This window comes from Numenius arquata, chromosome 1 (genome assembly GCF_964106895.1).
Source record: "Numenius arquata chromosome 1, bNumArq3.hap1.1, whole genome shotgun sequence".
Taxonomy (NCBI): domain Eukaryota; kingdom Metazoa; phylum Chordata; class Aves; order Charadriiformes; family Scolopacidae; genus Numenius; species Numenius arquata.
In genome coordinates, this window is record NC_133576.1 from 107,271,769 (window position 1) to 107,288,747 (window position 16,979).

At 41.4% G+C, this 16,979-nt stretch overlaps 1 protein-coding gene across 1 annotated transcript in view; it reads right to left on the reverse strand.

The window, feature by feature from the left end:
* Window positions 1-2,234: 2,234 nt before the first annotated feature.
* The window catches only part of VWA8 (von Willebrand factor A domain containing 8), a 198,872-nt gene continuing 184,127 nt past the window's right edge, over window positions 2,235-16,979 (reverse strand). Inside the window, exons 43-45 of the mRNA XM_074168332.1 lie at window positions 7,967-8,065; window positions 6,514-6,752; window positions 2,235-4,161 (exon numbers count right to left, since the gene is read on the reverse strand). Of these exons, the coding sequence (XP_074024433.1) occupies window positions 4,053-4,161; window positions 6,514-6,752; window positions 7,967-8,065 (447 nt within the window). The 3' untranslated portion in view covers window positions 2,235-4,052. The remainder of the gene's footprint in view (window positions 4,162-6,513; window positions 6,753-7,966; window positions 8,066-16,979) is intronic.

Here is a 16,979-nt window from a genome sequence, read left to right on the forward strand (position 1 = left end):
CCATGTGTTGAGTTCTGTTACTACACAGCACACACAGGGGCTGAGAGGGAGAAATGTTGACCTTCCTTTTCTAAAACGTTCATTGTCAGGGCAGGAGAGCCTGTTTGCTCTCCCCAGATGCTGGCAGAAAGAATAATAAATCATAAAATGCAAGGGGTTTTTTTTGGCTTTGTTGTTGTTGTTTTGTTTTGTTTTCTAAAGACAGGGCCAAAATAGACGTTTGCCCCAGAAGCAGAATTATCTAGGAGCTGAACAACATCTTCCATTATATTTACAGCGGGCAAACTGAAGAGCTTTACCTGTTTACACTAAACCAGGAACATATAAAGTACTAACTAAACCCTGAACCTGTTCTAATCTAGAGGTTCTGCGCAACAATTTCATTTCCAAAGCAGCTTTCCAGATTCGATACATAGTTAGGATTTTGGTTTTTATTTCTCAATAAACATCTCCTACATTCTGATTTATTCATAAACACGGTAACGTGCAATAGCCAACACAGCACAATCGCTTGGGTTTTTGCAATTGTTCAAATCATTTTAATACTTGTTTTGTATTAATTAAAAACATAATCTTAACTGTATAGAAAAAGAAACCCCCTAGTATTCTTGTGTCTCTAGTCCTCTAAACTAGGCATCAGGGTTCTTTTTTTAGTTTGAATTTGCACATACAACACCCTATCTAAATCTCCTGTTGTATGCTGGTTTACTGGAATATTACATCCATATATTAGATCAGCGATTCAGATCTTTAGTCTTAATTTTAGCAGGCTAATGGATAAGCTATAGCATGGCATTTGCAATCACGTTTGACACCTAGTGTTGGTAAAGGAAAGAAGTGAAAAAAACCAGACTGCTGGAGTCAAAGATTACGAGTCCCACCCAACTCTCCTTGCACTTTGTGCTAATTCATCACACCTACACGTAGTCACGTGAAGGTGTTTATGTCTCTAAATGTTGGGCATGCTTTGCTCTGACCAAAATCACATCTGTCTGGGCTTTCTGTATTTATTTATTTAATTTTTTTTGCATCTCAGTTAAATAATAATCCTAAATGACTGTGTGGCCCTACTAACTGGCTAGTGAGTATGAAAGCCTTACATAAATAAAAAGGACCAGACAAAAATCTACATTATAAGAGGTAGCTGAAATGACTACAGCTGACGTGACTAATGCTATTAGAGCATTAGCCATAGGTCAGGACCCGCTCCAACCGGCAGCTCTATTCATTCACCGAAACGGTGCCTTTTCATAAAAAACTATGAGTACGAAAGCGCCTTGATAAACTGTGAGAAGAGACGGAAAATACCTTAACACGCTTCCAGAGGGAATGAGTGACACACAACGCTGCTGCACGCCTTGCAACGAGAGCAGTCACTGGTGCTGCTGTTAGTGAAACAAAGCCACATTAATCTTAAGCATTTCACTAATTAAAAATAAATGCGGCGTATTAAGAAGCTCTGCAATTCCCCAGTGACATGAAAGAAGAGTGTTTGCTGAATTTCTGAGCAGTGAAATAACCCTGCCAGTCCTTGTGAGACAGGGAAAAGCGCAGCTGCTGCTTTGATTTCCCTGGGGCAGTGATGGGCATTAAAGCAGGTGAGAGATGCTCGGCTGGGGGAAAATTTTGCCCTGAATTGTTACAATTTAGAGAGACGCTGTCGGGTCAAATATGCTATGCTCTGCAATGAAGCATTGTTAAAAGCAAAAGCCCAAACCCTTCCTTCTGAAAAAAAAAAATAATAATGAAATAATTCATTCATTTCTTCTCTTCTCTCAAAATTTACTGGGAACCTTTTCCACCCTCTCCCAAGCTGCCCTCTCGGCCAGGCCTGGCCCTGGACACGGCCGTGTCCTGTGGGCCCATGAAACGTGAACTGAAACACAACAGACATCTGCCGAAACCAAGAATAAAAACAAACACTACAGAAAGGTAACTTTAAATAGCATGGCATGAAATACAATTTACAGGGATAATCAAACAAAAGGTTTAAAATTGGATTTACCTTAGAGCTTCACTTAAATAACGCTATTTTTTTACAATAAAGATAACAGTATTATACCGCGTGTAAATCTGAGGTGAGCAAGTTTATCCATTCAAGTAATCTAGAAAGCGTATAGTACATTTGCTAATTAACTATAATAAAATGCTTCTTTTTTGAAGGACTGCTGGCAATAAAAGCAGAGGTGCTGAAGGAATTTAAATATAAAAACACATTTACTAACAGACTTATTAATACACCAATTTTTTATTGCATTTAGTATCTCATCATACGTTTACAGGACCAAGATATTTACACTTTGAAGCGTACTTCCCCTTAGTAGGCATGTCTGAGTGTATGTGCGTGTACATGCATTTGTCCCAGCCAGGGATAACCTTCTCAACCTTCTCCTCCCAATTCCCTTCTCTCCAAACAGGAATTGCATCTTCAACCTCTTTGTTTTCATGTATATAGTTATCATAACAATACTAACCAGCCTTTGAAAAACGTCTTCCGTCCTCTCTTGCCATAAAGAGTTTCCAAGCTGGCCAGGCTTCGAAACACATCCTAAATATGGAACATTTCTGATGCTCTGGTAAAGATTTTTGCTGCAGGGAGGATGGATTAAACAATGACCATGCGCAAATGGACCCTTTAAAACACTGATGGTTGTATTTAACAAGATCAAATTAATTTGCCTCCTCTGCTCCAAATATACTGCTCACGCTGCGGTTTTAGCAACTGCAGGATTAAGAGAAATATTAGAAGTGAAGTATTGCAATTGCTCCTTCAGGTTTTTAGAAGTACTCTCCCTTGACTTTTTTCTATTCAGTTACCCTCAAATTAATATCAGCAGACTACCAGAGATGATGCACACTCCCCGGCCCAGCTTAATTAAATCATACCTTCAATTCATCAAGTATTCCAGTGTTTCTGATACACTACAAGATATCTATTCTTTAGCAGATAAAGAGGAATTATCGCCTCATGGGACAAGCCAAACACCAGCCAAACCAATTATAAAATAAGTCTGTATAACTATCCTGGAAATTAAATCTACCCCACCATAGATATCTTGCTACAATAAAAATAGATTTTTTTCCTCTTTCCTCAAAAAACCCCTTATTTTCTCATGCCTAGATCTCCAGTTTCACCTTCAAAAGACCCAAGCAAAGCAGATCATGAAGGAGCTCTAGCAAAGCATTAGTAACTTTTTTATCTCCCGACCGAAAAGGCACTTCCACGTCCTGATGCCATCCCAGGGATTCTGAGCGACAGTGCAGTGGGACAGCATCATCGGTCAGCAGTTCCCTCATTGGAAACGCTGGCTGTTGGGTTCTTAAGACCGTTTTGACCCTTTCCCCTTACTTTTCACAGGCAGAATTGAAAGAATCTATTTTTTGTTTTGTTTTCCTTCTTAACAGCCACTTTCTCTGGATCTGACAAGTGAGCACCGTGCCTGATCAGATAATGAATGTTTACACGCCACGGTTGGTGTTTCCAAACTGCTCCATTGTTCCCAGAATCCAGCGGCGAAGCCCCGATGCCCGTCAGGACAAGAAAGCAACAGCAGAGGAAGGAAGGGTTTCCTGCCCGACAAGAGCAGGCCTGTTTAAATCAGAGTCGGAGTTCACTACCCATTCAAACATATGCACACGAAACACCGAAACAGATTGCCTGGCTCTGCCTCGCATAATATTAGCAAATCCCAAGCGAACCGTGTTTAATGAAACGGCGTGAGATGACACCGCAACGCTGGCAACACGGCAGGCAGGGGAATGATCGCAAAACTGTCCTTTATTTGTTTGTCCCTCCGGAAAAACATTCGCTCTGCTGCCATCCGGCAATTTACCTCCGCCCCGCTGCAATTCTTTTGAATGCGCTAAGTCGGTTGAGAGATTTTGGGGGAAATTTTTTACAGCCCGGCTGTCGTGCAGATTTGGGTCGCTTTGCTGATTAGAGAACAGTATGTATTTTATTAATAACCGTGTTTATCCTCAGCTCTAGGGTTTATATCTCCAGCAGGAGTGGGTTTCTTCTTTGAACTCAGGCACCGTGACATCAGTGATGCTTAGGCACTTGACAACATGGTAGATGTGAAGATCTGCTGCAAAATCTGGGGGATCTCTTTGGTATCCATGGCAATAAAAGACCGACCTGCTGGTAGCGTCCTCTGCAGCCTAAGGAGCAGAATGAAGGACAAGATGCAATTACCATTTCAAATTACCTTCCCTACCACAAGTCAGGGTTCCTTAAGAATGGATGTTTTTCCTTTTGAATACCTTCCCAGTCCATGCTGTTCAAGTCGCTGTCACCATGCAATTAAAGGCTTGGGAAAGCAGCAGTGGGAGGAAACACTGAGAACAGCTAAGTCACACAAGTCCTTTCAGCAAGATAATCAAGAGCATTTCTAGAGATTTCTATTCATGCCCTTTTTCTAACGTGCAAAACCTCCGTGTTGATAAAGGTACCAGGGACCCCAGGAGGTATTACCACAGATGGATTTCTGAGGGCAGCTAGAGATTTACTCTGGAAATGCAGATATTTACTTACTGTAAATAGGTTACCATGAACCCACAGCTCTCAGTTCAACACCTCCAGTGATTCTAAATGTGCCCTTTGTATTTTCTCCTTGAGATCGCAGCAGATTAGATGGAAAGATATTTTTCTGTCAATATTAGCTTGACACATTTTTATTCATAGCTTAACCCTCCTTAAAAAAGCTAAACAAGATGCACGTTACAAACCCCATCTCCTTCACGTCCCATCAGCAGGCTCGGAATTTCATTTTTCACCGCTTTTTAAAAGAGTTTATGCTCCACACCATTTCTCCAACTTATAAAGTGAGTTTTTAAAAAAGCTGCCACAGAGAATTCCCTTCTCCTTCCCCCACAGCAGTTACAGGAAGGCTTTGTCTAATTCTGCACTTCCACGTACATAGAAATGCATTTCAGTGACGGCATTGTGTGCAGTTTCCACAGCCAGTGAAGTAGGCAATTATACGATCTCCTTTTACACAGCAGGATATGGTCAATGCTTTTTTTTTTTTTTTTTTTTTTTTTTTTTATTCCTAGCAGAAGGGAAAGGACTTTCTGTAATTACAAACTTTCAGAATGTATTCTCTTTTCATGCATAACGCAGCTCGGATGTACAGACCTGCAGACATGACTAGCGGTGGCTGTGCAGCTCTATCTTTCAACCCTTTTCTGATTAAAACTGTGTACCGAGGGCCAATTCCCTTTGGGCCTTCTCTCATTCTGCTCTAGTTGAAGACTCGAAGAGAAGCAGAAAAGGCACTGCTGATATTTGTGGCTGTACTAGCTCTTTGCTGCGCATCCACCGATCCTCAGTGGATATGGAAACAAAGGACACCTGGGACAGAATTTCCTTCTTTTCCCCTGTGCCCAAACAATTTAAATGTAGTAGCACTACAAATAGGCCTATTGGCTCAAATTCTCTGAAGAATTTGTCTCTAACAAACACTTGGGGAATAGCAGAGTCAAAGTTTTGGCAGTTTTGAAGACCATTAAACTCCAGCTTCTCTTGCTTTAATCTCTTTTCTTAGGCCCACACACATTCAAACGGCATCAGCAACGGTAAAGGACAGTGCACATCCTCCAGTGGAAGGATGGCTTCAGGTGCTCCCTTTGGATGCACAGAATGCTTTTAATTAGTTGGCCATAAGGGATGTCTGCAAGGACCCACAAACCAGTCTCCTCGCTGACACAAGCCAGAAGCTACTGCTCCTCACTAGTAGATTTAAAAAAAAATAAAAAAAATAGATGAAAACTTTGACATGAACTAACAATGTGTGCTGGCAGCCCAGAAGGTCAACAGTATCCTGGGTTGCATCAAAAGAAGCATGGCCAGCAGGTCCGGGGAGGTGATTCTGCCCCTCTACTCAACTCTGGTGAGACCCCACCTGGAGTACTGCGTCCAGCCCTGGAGCCTCCAACGTAAAAAGAACACGGACCTGTTAGAGCAGGTCCACAGGAGGGGCATGAAAATGGTCAGAAGGATGGAGCACCTCTCCTATGAGGACAGGCTGAGAGAGTTGTGGTTGTTCAGCCTGGAGAAGAGAAAGGTCCAGGGAGACCTTATTGAGGTCTTTCAATATATAAGGATGGAGAGAGACTTTCTGCCAGGGCCTGTAGTGACAGGACAAGGGGCAACAGTTTTAAACTGGAAGAGGGTAGGTTTAGATTGGACATAAGGAAGAAATGTTTTATGATCAGGGTGGTGAAACACTGGCACAGGCTGCCCAGGGAAGTTGTGGGTGCCCCATCATTGGAAGTGTTCAAGGTCAGGTGGGATGGGCCTTTGAGCAAACTGGTCTACTGGGAGATGTCCCTGCCCATGGCAGGGGGGTTGGAACTCGATGATCTTTGAAGGTCCCTTCCAACCCAAGCTACTCTATGATTTTATGCCCAGACAACTATGCCTAACTTCTTCACTACAATAAAAGCACAGTCTAGATTTATGATGAATGGAAAGAAAGAAAGTTGTATTAGGCATAAAACTAATATACTTACCTATCTGCCTGGTCTCCTAAGGATCCTATAAATATGGCAAAAGCATTGACTTGAGCATTGGTGGTCAAGACCTGGGCAAACTTTGATGGCTGAATACCGTATCGCTCGAGATTGGCATCACTCAAGACGATAACAAAATACTCGTCAGCCTCTTCCTTGGCGATTTCACGAATGGCGTGCTCTGTCCCTTCCAAGGTATGGTCTCCACTCATGCAGAACTGAGCATGGGCATGCATGACCTGTGTGCACAGCATAACCAAGTGGAAATATGTAAGATGACTTTAGGAATAAACATTCATTTCAGCTTGCGCAGGAGGGAGTAAATATTCAGCTGTGCTATACCAGGGACTGCTTCAGAAGTGCAGACAGTGCTCCAGACACTACAGAAGATGCAGCTTTCTGTACATAATACATCGTATTTTAAGACAGGCATCACTTCTTAAAAGCACAGTGGGTGAAACAATCAAAATCTATGCATGGAGGTAATTAGACTGGGCTTTAGGGAAGGTAAAATACTCCGATCAGCTGCAGTTTGAGTAGCTACATTTCTATGTATTTAAGGAAGAAAACAGGGCTTAGTTGGCTTAGTTGCTGTGGCCAGCTCTTGCCTGTTTATAATTTGCACTAGACTTCCAAACCCTAGTAGTGTCCCAGTCATTATCAAATATCTGACTCCTGACAGTGGCAGCAATGTTTAAAAATGTTGAAACATTCTGTTTGAGCTTTTATGAAATAAATATGCTGTTTTCATTGATGAAGCTGTTTCCTATGCAGAAGGCAAGGAATTTTAGACATTAGAAAACCCAGTCCTTCTAACCCAAGTAGCTGCCCATCTTTTAAAAATACTTTTTGAAGTAAGCTCAAATACACAGATATACTCAAATACCTATTGAGCTGCCAACCAGGTAAATCCTAAAATATACTCAATTTTTCTTTATCCCATTACAGTAAAATCTTGGCGAATACACTCACTTTGCAATTGTGATTTGACATGTTTTCAATCTAGCATTGACACATTTTCCCACTGCTACTGTGACACATGACTTCTCAAAGGTACCAGGCTAAATCATTGACCTGAGATCCCTCTACAGTTTAAATTAGTCACTCAGGCACTAATAATATCACCACACGATTTAGGCTAGGCAGAGCCATCTATGTGACTGTATAATGCTTGGAACTTCCTATATCCTTTGACAGGTAGTCAAAATGACACATTTATGACACAGAAGTCTAGAAAAAGGCACATCTAGCTTCTACTATTTTGGCATAATTTGTTTTCTGCCACGTCTCTGAAAGGTCCTGTTTCAATTTTATGCAAATACACAGATTTTGCTTTCTTGTCTTCATTTTGTTTTACTCTCCTTATGTTTCGCATTCTGTGACCCACCTACAATTTTATCTTTGCAGTTACAAAATTCTTATTTATCCAGCATCACTTATCGTTAGGATTTACCTTAAGAATCTCTAATCTTTGCTTATTGTTCTTGGGAACTTTGTCACTCCCAACCAAGGCGATGTTGAAGCCATCTCCTGAATGTCCAACAATATCGTACTGCAAGAAAGAAACTTCATCAGTCATCTGTTAGTCACAAATGGCCCTTGGGTCACAATGACACGAGACAGATCAAAGGCAATTGGCTTTCAACAAGGAAACCCAAATACTGTTCCCCACTTCTGTTTATGAGCTGCTTAAGGGAACTACTTGCAATTTCTCACTGACATGAAAACATGGGAAAGAATTGCTAAATAATGAAATTAAAGAGCAGTTACTTATTTCCATGGTCTATTTTTCACATCTCCTCACCAATTGCAGAGTGGTGATGCATAAGATCTTACCCTTTCACACTGTCCGTGTATTTTTTTAAAGTAGCAATTTTTGTCCTCTGGAGTCTGACAAACAAGAAGCGCATTGTTTGAGAGTAGCTCCCATGTTTGATGGATCTTTTTTGTGACCTCATTCTGCTCTGAAAAAAAAAGTACTACAAGCCTTCTTTTTTGAAAATCAGCACTCCTTATTTTTGTGCATAACAGATCAAAGTCTTGGCTGAAAGTATGTAGAGAAGTGAATTCCAAGTGTCTCTGTATGTTTTCATAGATGATGTACACATCATTCTCCTGTGAAAGATGCTGTAAAAATGACATGTAGAGCTGTAATAGTTCAAATATCTTGTTGAACAAATAATGTAATATCGGGAAGGCCTTTGTTTCATGTGAGAGTTTTATTGTCTTTACATGAAAACCGAGACAAGCTGAGTTATGGCAAGGTCCTGACCTGCCCTTTGTGTTGTGGATGTGGCAGTCACCCCGGGGAGAATTCATGAGCAGGACAAAAGTGGATTTAAGAGCTGTCTACACCAAGTAATAGAGCACAGTGCACGGATCCTGAGCCCAGAGAGACCTGAGCTGGCAATTCCTCAACACGAACATGCCTGTATTTCCCCCAACTAGCTGGCACAGGCCTGTCTTTAGTTGACAGGGAGTCCTTGTGCAATATTTTGCCTTTCTGTTATCTTTCATTCAAGTAGTGCCTACAGGTCCCTGCCAGGTTCACCATCCCTAATTCCCACATAATCATTTGGTAAAAGGCAGTTCTATTCCTCAATGCTTTTCTGCATTTTTTTTCCTATTGAAGACCACTTTATTTGGTGTAAGCCAGGTCTTGGTGACTGGAGAAATGACACTTTTTATCGACAAAGCTCTTTTTATTTGTTTTCCTATCACTAATTTGCTTAAAAATACATCAAGAGTAAAAGAAAGCGATAGCAGCTGGAACAACACTTTTAAAGGTGACACCTCCCTCTGCAAAACAGCAAACGTGCCACATACTATAGATTATTTCACCCAAGGTCAGACCGTTTTATGACAGCCTCACATAACCCAGACTCCCTCCCCTGAGGAAATCTTTACATAATGTGGTCCCCACGCTATCCCATTTACTTCTGCTCTGCTGGCTTTTCCCACTCCTGTTCCCAGCTCTTCCATTTCTAGTATTTGCAACCCAGCCTCATGTAAAGCTTCCAGTCTGACACATGCTTTCTCTTCAAAACCTATTTCTTATCACCAATAGTGCTTCAGACTCTCTTTCCTGGTATTTCTGTCTTCCTCAGACCGTTATCCTTCCTGGAGAAAAGACATGGCAAATGAAAATACACAAATTTTGAGAATAATGTTGAGGTTACATTCAGCATACTTCCAAATTAATACAGGAATAAATTCAGAATGTGAACCACACACAAAGAGAGTGTGCATTCGTACTGTTTTAAAAACTAGAGATTATTCAAATCAGAGGAACTAAATAAAGCAGTGGTTTAATGGAGCAGAAAATATACAGCGCTAATGTGGTTCTTATGTAATGTCAGAAATGTCCACAAATCTCCAGGCTAGGCTTTTAATTATGAAACCCCTGCATGTCCTCTGCTGAGCGGTTTTGTGTTCAGTATCATTTTTAAATCAACAACCTAATTATGTAAAGCAAAATGCTGTCACTCTCCTGTGTAAAAAGAAGGCATGAGCTCCTGCCCAGCATTTTATGGTCCTCTCCCACCAGGTGTCCTGGTATCAGCTTTGCAATACTGAGCCCGTGGGAATAGGCCAGACTTTGCTATTTGGCAATATCATTTTGGTTCCTGGCACACACGAATAGCAGACAACCTTTCACCTCAAAAAAGCTGGGTTTAAACTCAGTGTGAGAGTCTGCGTTGAGGGAAGTGCTGTAGCTCCTAGATGAAAACCCAGAGGTTGACCCTACGCTTGGGGCCCCTCCACATTCTTGCACAAGGCGGGAACGTACAACCCGGGTACGGGCAAGGTGAGGCTGAAGTGATCTGAGTAAATTATTGCAGGCACATAAAGGCATTCACCTGAGAACATCATGTCCTCTCCGTTCCCTCCTCGAGTGACTGCTTGTTATTCTCTGTGTGTGCCCATGCATGCGCCCCAGTACGTATACTTATATTTAACAGATGTTAACTGTTTCCTTCTTTCTTTGCCGACAGTTTACTATGCTATTTGTGATTAAAAATTGTGTAGTGAGGCAGCAGGGAAGAAGTGGCTGTTTGCTTTGCCCCGGCTGTTGCATTCTGGGTCAAGCAGGGCCTCCCGAAAAGCAGGGTGAGGTCCTGCCGTGCTGTGGAAGAGAAGTTCTGTGGTCAACAGCCCTGGCACGCTGGTCCTCATGGTCCTCTGATCTTTCTGGAAGTCAAATCAAGGACCAGAGCAGCCAAAACCTAAGGAGTGTGAGGTTGCTTTTGGGCAAGTTAGCTCCCCAAATGGTGAGGCTGGGTGAATACTTGTGCCCCAGCGAAGGAGGGGACAGAAACATAGCTACATTGAATTGGATTGACTTAAGTCAACATAGGACTGCAGCCTGGGAGACCCTCACTAGGAAGGAAGGATGGGAGAAGGCTCACAGCCAAGTTTTCGAGGTGACAGAAGGGAGATGTTTGCCCACGGGAATGTATGGAGTCTACCGCAGTTGAGGAATATGGAATTTGGGGCAGGAGTAAATCTGGAACGAAGCTGCCCACTGCAAGGGCAAATAAGGAGGATTTAAATCTCTCACTCAGATTTTCTTTCAGTAAATTATTACCTCCTCCTGATTTGTGTTCTAGTAAAACGAACCCTTAGTGATTTGATGTTATCTTGGAGCACTCATTTTAAAGAAAAGGTGCAGATGGCTCCACAGCCCTGGCCAACTGGGAAGCCCAGCACGTGCAGGCACATGCACGCTTTGTCAGAACCAGTTTCTTTCCTTTGCAGTAGCTAAAGAGGAGCACAGAAAAAGGGTCTCGGAGAAGCAAGGATCCGATGCATTTTTCTCATAAATTCCCTAGGAGAATTCATGTGGATGGTGTTACAAGTGAGAGAAGAGCTGTGATACGACCTTCCTCGGAACTGACTTTTGTTTTGTTTTGTTTTACAAAATAGATTGCAAGCACAGGCTCTCGGGACAAATCCAGCAGCAAAGTACATGTTTACCACAGTGCAGGCTTAATTGAATTAATTTATTATTGTGGTAGACAGCGGCTTGTTCTCCAATAGCCTCAGGTACGCTGAGACAAGAACTGCTCTATTCAGAGCTGTGAGTACACAACATGTAAACACGTCTCTCGAAATAGCATCATTTTGTTGGTTTCTTTCCTTACAGGTTAAACCAATCCCTATCCCGCTGTCACATTTTGCGCTGAATGGATGGCTGCTGGTGCCTAAAACGGGTAAAATGGAAGACTTGTCTTCTGCAGCTGCCATGCCAAAAGGTTTAATTTCCGAAGGCATTTAAAAAGCTGAAAGAAGAACGCACGCTGAATGTAAAAGGCAGTGTGAATTAGACAAGGCCTCTGCCGGAGGGCTAGATCTTTATAAATTCATCTCTTCTTTGGACAACACTGAACTTTCTTTTTTTTTTTTTTTTTTTTTTCTGAATTTATTTCAAACCTTTTGTTTATTATTTAAAAGAGACTATTCTGCCAAGCGTGTGGAACATTTCTTCTTCTCCTGAATTAACAGTGCTGCCTCCATAGTAAATTTTACAAATGGGAAATGCTGAAATGGGCATATAAAAATCTGCAATATCCCTTTAATATTGCTATAAATAACAATTCAGGCTTTTTCCGCCTGTTACCTAACATGCCATTTACTGAGCCACTTACAGTATTTTAAAGGCTTCATAAAATTGCTGTTGGATAATTTACTGGACATGCCTCCTAAATCTGCCATCATGTGTGCAAATGATGGTAATTAGGGATGATATAAAACCATATGGTTTGTGTGACAGACATAATACAACCTCAGATAAAACAAAGAACAAACTGCCCTTCTATACATTTCCAGATAATTGGCACCTAAAATGAGATGCACAAAAGATGTAAGAACTTTAATCCCACAAATTAACTTGCTTTTTATAATTTACACATGTAAGTGATGCATCCACACATTTAAAGGGGCCAAGGGGCATTTGTAGGAACGTATTTAGCCTCTATTATTAGGATGAGACTGAGAATGTGGCTCCTATTATCTCAGTCACTCCCACTCTTTTCTGTAATAAAGCACTTCAGAGGCAGCGTGGATGAGATGACATTGGAGGAGGGCTTTGAAACACGGCCGTTAATTTAAATGGATTTCCCGACTGTGGGATGAGCCTCTCATTTCCCTCTTGACAAGGAATGATTCACTGCCTGCACTTATGGGAAATGGAAGCAGGCAGGTTGTCCTACGCCAGCACAAAAAGCTGACAAATACCTGCTGACACTTGTCTGACTTTTTTTTTGAAGAATAACTTTGTTACCTGCTTGGTACAGTCACATACCCAATACTTAGCTCTTTGGTGTAAGAAGGCAGGGAGAAAGTATTCTCTGCCTCCATTCAGTGCAGTAAAGACCAATCATCAACATCATTGGTGATACCAAGGGGTACAATGCATGGGGAAAGCTCAGCTGGTAGGATTAAACAACCAAGGAAAAGCCCATCTGATTCATTCACCACCTTATTTAGCAGAGACCTAAATCAAGCACCACCAGAAAAGTGATCTTGGACCATGGATTTCCAAAGTTTGCACTGCACTTAAATAGTAGAAGGCAACTTTACTATGTAAATCCCCTTTGAATGCTTTGCTCAACAAGCTTGATCGTCCCCCAGGTTTAACACATGTTGTAGAAGAAACCCCTCAGATTTGTGGCACATGTTGTGACCCTTGGAGATGGGGCTACAACAGGAACAGGTAACAGCAGGCGTATCCGAAGGCCAAAGAAGTCTATTTTTATAAACCCACTCTTGGAAGGCAAGAAGAGGATAAGGAAGAGAAAGAAAAAAGTGATAAATGGCAGGTTTCTCATTGCACACTACACAGTTGTGTGTTCTTTTCTCTTTTTTTTAAAATGGTTCCTCTTTTAGACATGAGAAATATATGGTGTTTTTGCAGACATACCAAAACTCGGCTTTGTCCTGAGAAAATTAGTAGCAACTTGCAAAGTGTCAGTGTTTTATAGACTGGAGCCACTGATCTTTTAAAACAATAACTGACTCTTACTCTCTAAAGATCAAATTGCAGTCATTAGAAACTGAGGAACTAGCATGAGCTCTGGTTATTGATTGCATTCATGCAGGTGTAGCAACTGCCATACCAGATTATACAGCAAACAAATCCGTATTTTCAATCCAGAGATTTCAGAAATGCTATTTATTTTTATCAAACGAATGACTCAAAGAGTCCATCAGCACATGTATGGGAGATTTCTCATATGAGAGGACTGTGTAATGTAGGTTAAAAAGAGATACTTTAGCCTAATCATTGGATCACATTAAGAATATGGTTCAAACATGCCTCTGTGCTCATTTTGGGGGGTGACTTCAGTGGACAGTGAAACATAAGGTCACATCTTGGTTCCTGTCCTTGTCGTCTCTGGTTTACCCTTGTACATATTATGCTTAGAGTGAATCAAATCCCAATGAGGCAGCACAGAGAGATGTGGAGGAAGAAAAAGACTTTTCTTCACTTGCGCAAAAGCAGCTCTGAAGATGAAAAGAGTTCACACTGGATCTGACCAGCCTTGAATCAAGGGGCTGTTACTGCGCCCTCCAAGTTCTCTATCCAGTGGAAGGAGCCCTTAAATGGAGAAGAGCTACCCTAGAGGCAATTGAAGTTGAACAGATGTAGAAGTCATGACAACTTCTTTAGCTTGGTATGTCACTAAAATTTCCAGCATCTTCCTCACCACCGTTATTTTAAATATAAAATTGGCATTACCGCTCTCTTGACTCAGAGATTGTGAGGATAACACTGCTACTCCTGTCTTACTATCATCAAAGAGTGACAATTTTCACGTCTAATAACTGCACATGGGTTTTGTGTAAATGCTTTTATAAATGGTTAGTGGCTGTTAGAGAGACACATTTAATATTACAACTAACTGCATTTTGAGCTATTTGCAAAATAGCGGAGCAGAACACTGGCCAATAGCAACTATTGCCAAGCAAAATATAATAATCGGTAACAGACACAGAGGGATTTGAAAGGTAATGAAAAATAGATTTTAAAATCCCAGAACTGAAAATGGTTCTTAATGGTCTTACTAATTCTGCACAGTGGGCTGTCTGTCTGTCCACTTCTACATGTTATTCCTTTACCATGCACCTGAGGGTCATGTCTGGGTTCTCAGATATAGAGTTGCACTGGAAATAAGGACAGCTGGTTAAAAGACCTTTAAGATCATCAAGTCCAACCGTTAACCTAACACAACCAAGTCCACCACTAAACCATGTCCTTAAGCACCACGTCTACACATCTTTTAAATACCTCCAGGGATGGTGACTCAATCTCTTCCCTGGGCAGCCTGTTCCAGTGCTCGACAACCCTTTTGGTGAAGAAATTTTTCCTAATATCTAATTTAAACCTCCCCTGGTGCAAATTGAGGCCGTTTCCTCTTGGCCTACCACTTCTTATGACATCCACCTCACTACAACCTCATTTCAGGCAGTTGTAGAGAGTAAGGTCTCCCCTCAGCCTCCTTTTCTCCAGGCTAAACAACCCCAGTTCCCACAGCTACTCCTCTTAAGACTTGTGCTCTAGACCCTTCACCAGTTTTGCTGCCCTTCGCCGGACATGCTTCAGCACCTCAATGTCTTTTTTGTAGTGAGGGGGCATCTACCGCTGCACTACATCCGTTTTCAGTGTTACCACTTTCTAAGCCACTGCCCTCTGTTGTGTAAATGTATAACAATTCATTATTCATAACAAGAGCAGAATGGCTGTAGTAGAACAGCATGAACAACTGTCCCCCATCAGGATTTCCATTTACTCAAGATTTTATCAGCTCCTTGATGTTTATCTCCTCCAAACTGAGCAGTTCTTGTCTACTTAGGCATTTCTCATATGGGGGAATTTCCATACCCTTTGTAATCTTTGTCACCTGCTCTTCTTTTTCAGATTTACAAGAACTTTTGTGAGATGGCGGACCAAAGTTGCACACATTACTCCTGATGTGAATGCACTATGGATGTTTACAGCAACACTCTGATCCTTTGTGCTTTATTCTCTGTTCTTTTGCTAAATAGTTTCTAACATTCAATTAGCTTTTTCTGACAGCTGGTGGGCACTGAGTGTTCAAAGAACCACACAACATAATTACAAAATGTCTTTGTTGAGCACTGATATATAGCTGAGCGTGAGCACTAACGGAGACCTGAGACTTCCCTACTGTGTATTTAAAATCAAAATTATTTTCTTCCATCTGCAACACTTTCCATTTAACAGCACTGAACACCATCTGCCATTTTATTTCCCAGTCACCATTTATGGACACGTCCTTCTCCGACTTCTTGCAGCTGGATTTCCCTTTTTGTTTTCCCAAATAACTTCATACAACTAGCAACTTCTGTCACCTGACTATCCATCCCCTTTTACAGATCACTTATGAATATACAGAATACCATAACAACATGGGCTCTGGCACAAATTCCAATATCAGTGACCTTCCTTCGCTTCTTCACTCTAAAAAATGACCACTTATGTTTTCTATATTTTTAGCAGTAGTTCATTTATCTGAAGGCTCTCCCTTTTATCCCCCAAATAGTATCATTTCTGCATGAGCCTCTGGTGAGGGACTTGGTCAAATGACTTTGGCGAAGGAGACTCGCCAAAGCTTGCTTGTCACATACACAGAGACTCTTCAGAATGCATTACCACCCCTTACAAAAGCCATCTTGACTATCCCCCAGTATATCATATTTATCCTTGTGTGCACTACTTCTACTTCATTTCATTTTGTGAATGATCCTGCATTGGCCAGAGTAGTGTGTGTTGCTCAGATATGCCTGATTTACCAAGATACCCAAATTGTGTTGTATAATCACACTGCCCTTGTTAACATATGTCACTGACTTTTCTATTATCAGGAGCAGGAGATACACGAGCAGCTAAACCAATAAACCCCTTGTTTCCCATGATTTTCTTAATTACAGTCGAGTTTCCACATGACTTCTCTTGGCTAAGGTCTAAGCTTATGGTCACAGCATTTTTTCTCCAACAGGAATACAGAGCATCACTCTCTACGTGGCCTATTTTCGTGACATTTGCAGGAATTTAGTGTCTTTGGGAAAAAACCCACAGTTTCAAATTTGTTTGAAATTGTGCAACATGCTCTGTTTAAGCATGTTTAAGGGGGAGAAAGCATTATGGTAACACATGCCTCATTTCCTTAGGAAAGTAGGATAAAACATAATGCCTGTTTCCTTTTCTAGCCTTTTCCCTGGCAAATGGAAGTCTGAATGATTGTACTTTAGAAGACATTCTAGAAGCACATGCCTCCGTATGGCCTTTTTTTTGAACAGCACATTCTATTGAAGAACAGAAACCTGTAGGATTCTGCTGTTGGAGGAACAACGTGAAGCAGACCTGGGTGAATTGATCTGGACTAAGTTTTCTATTAATTTTGTTTAGGAGATTTTACATTTTGTTCAGATGTATTTTTAGT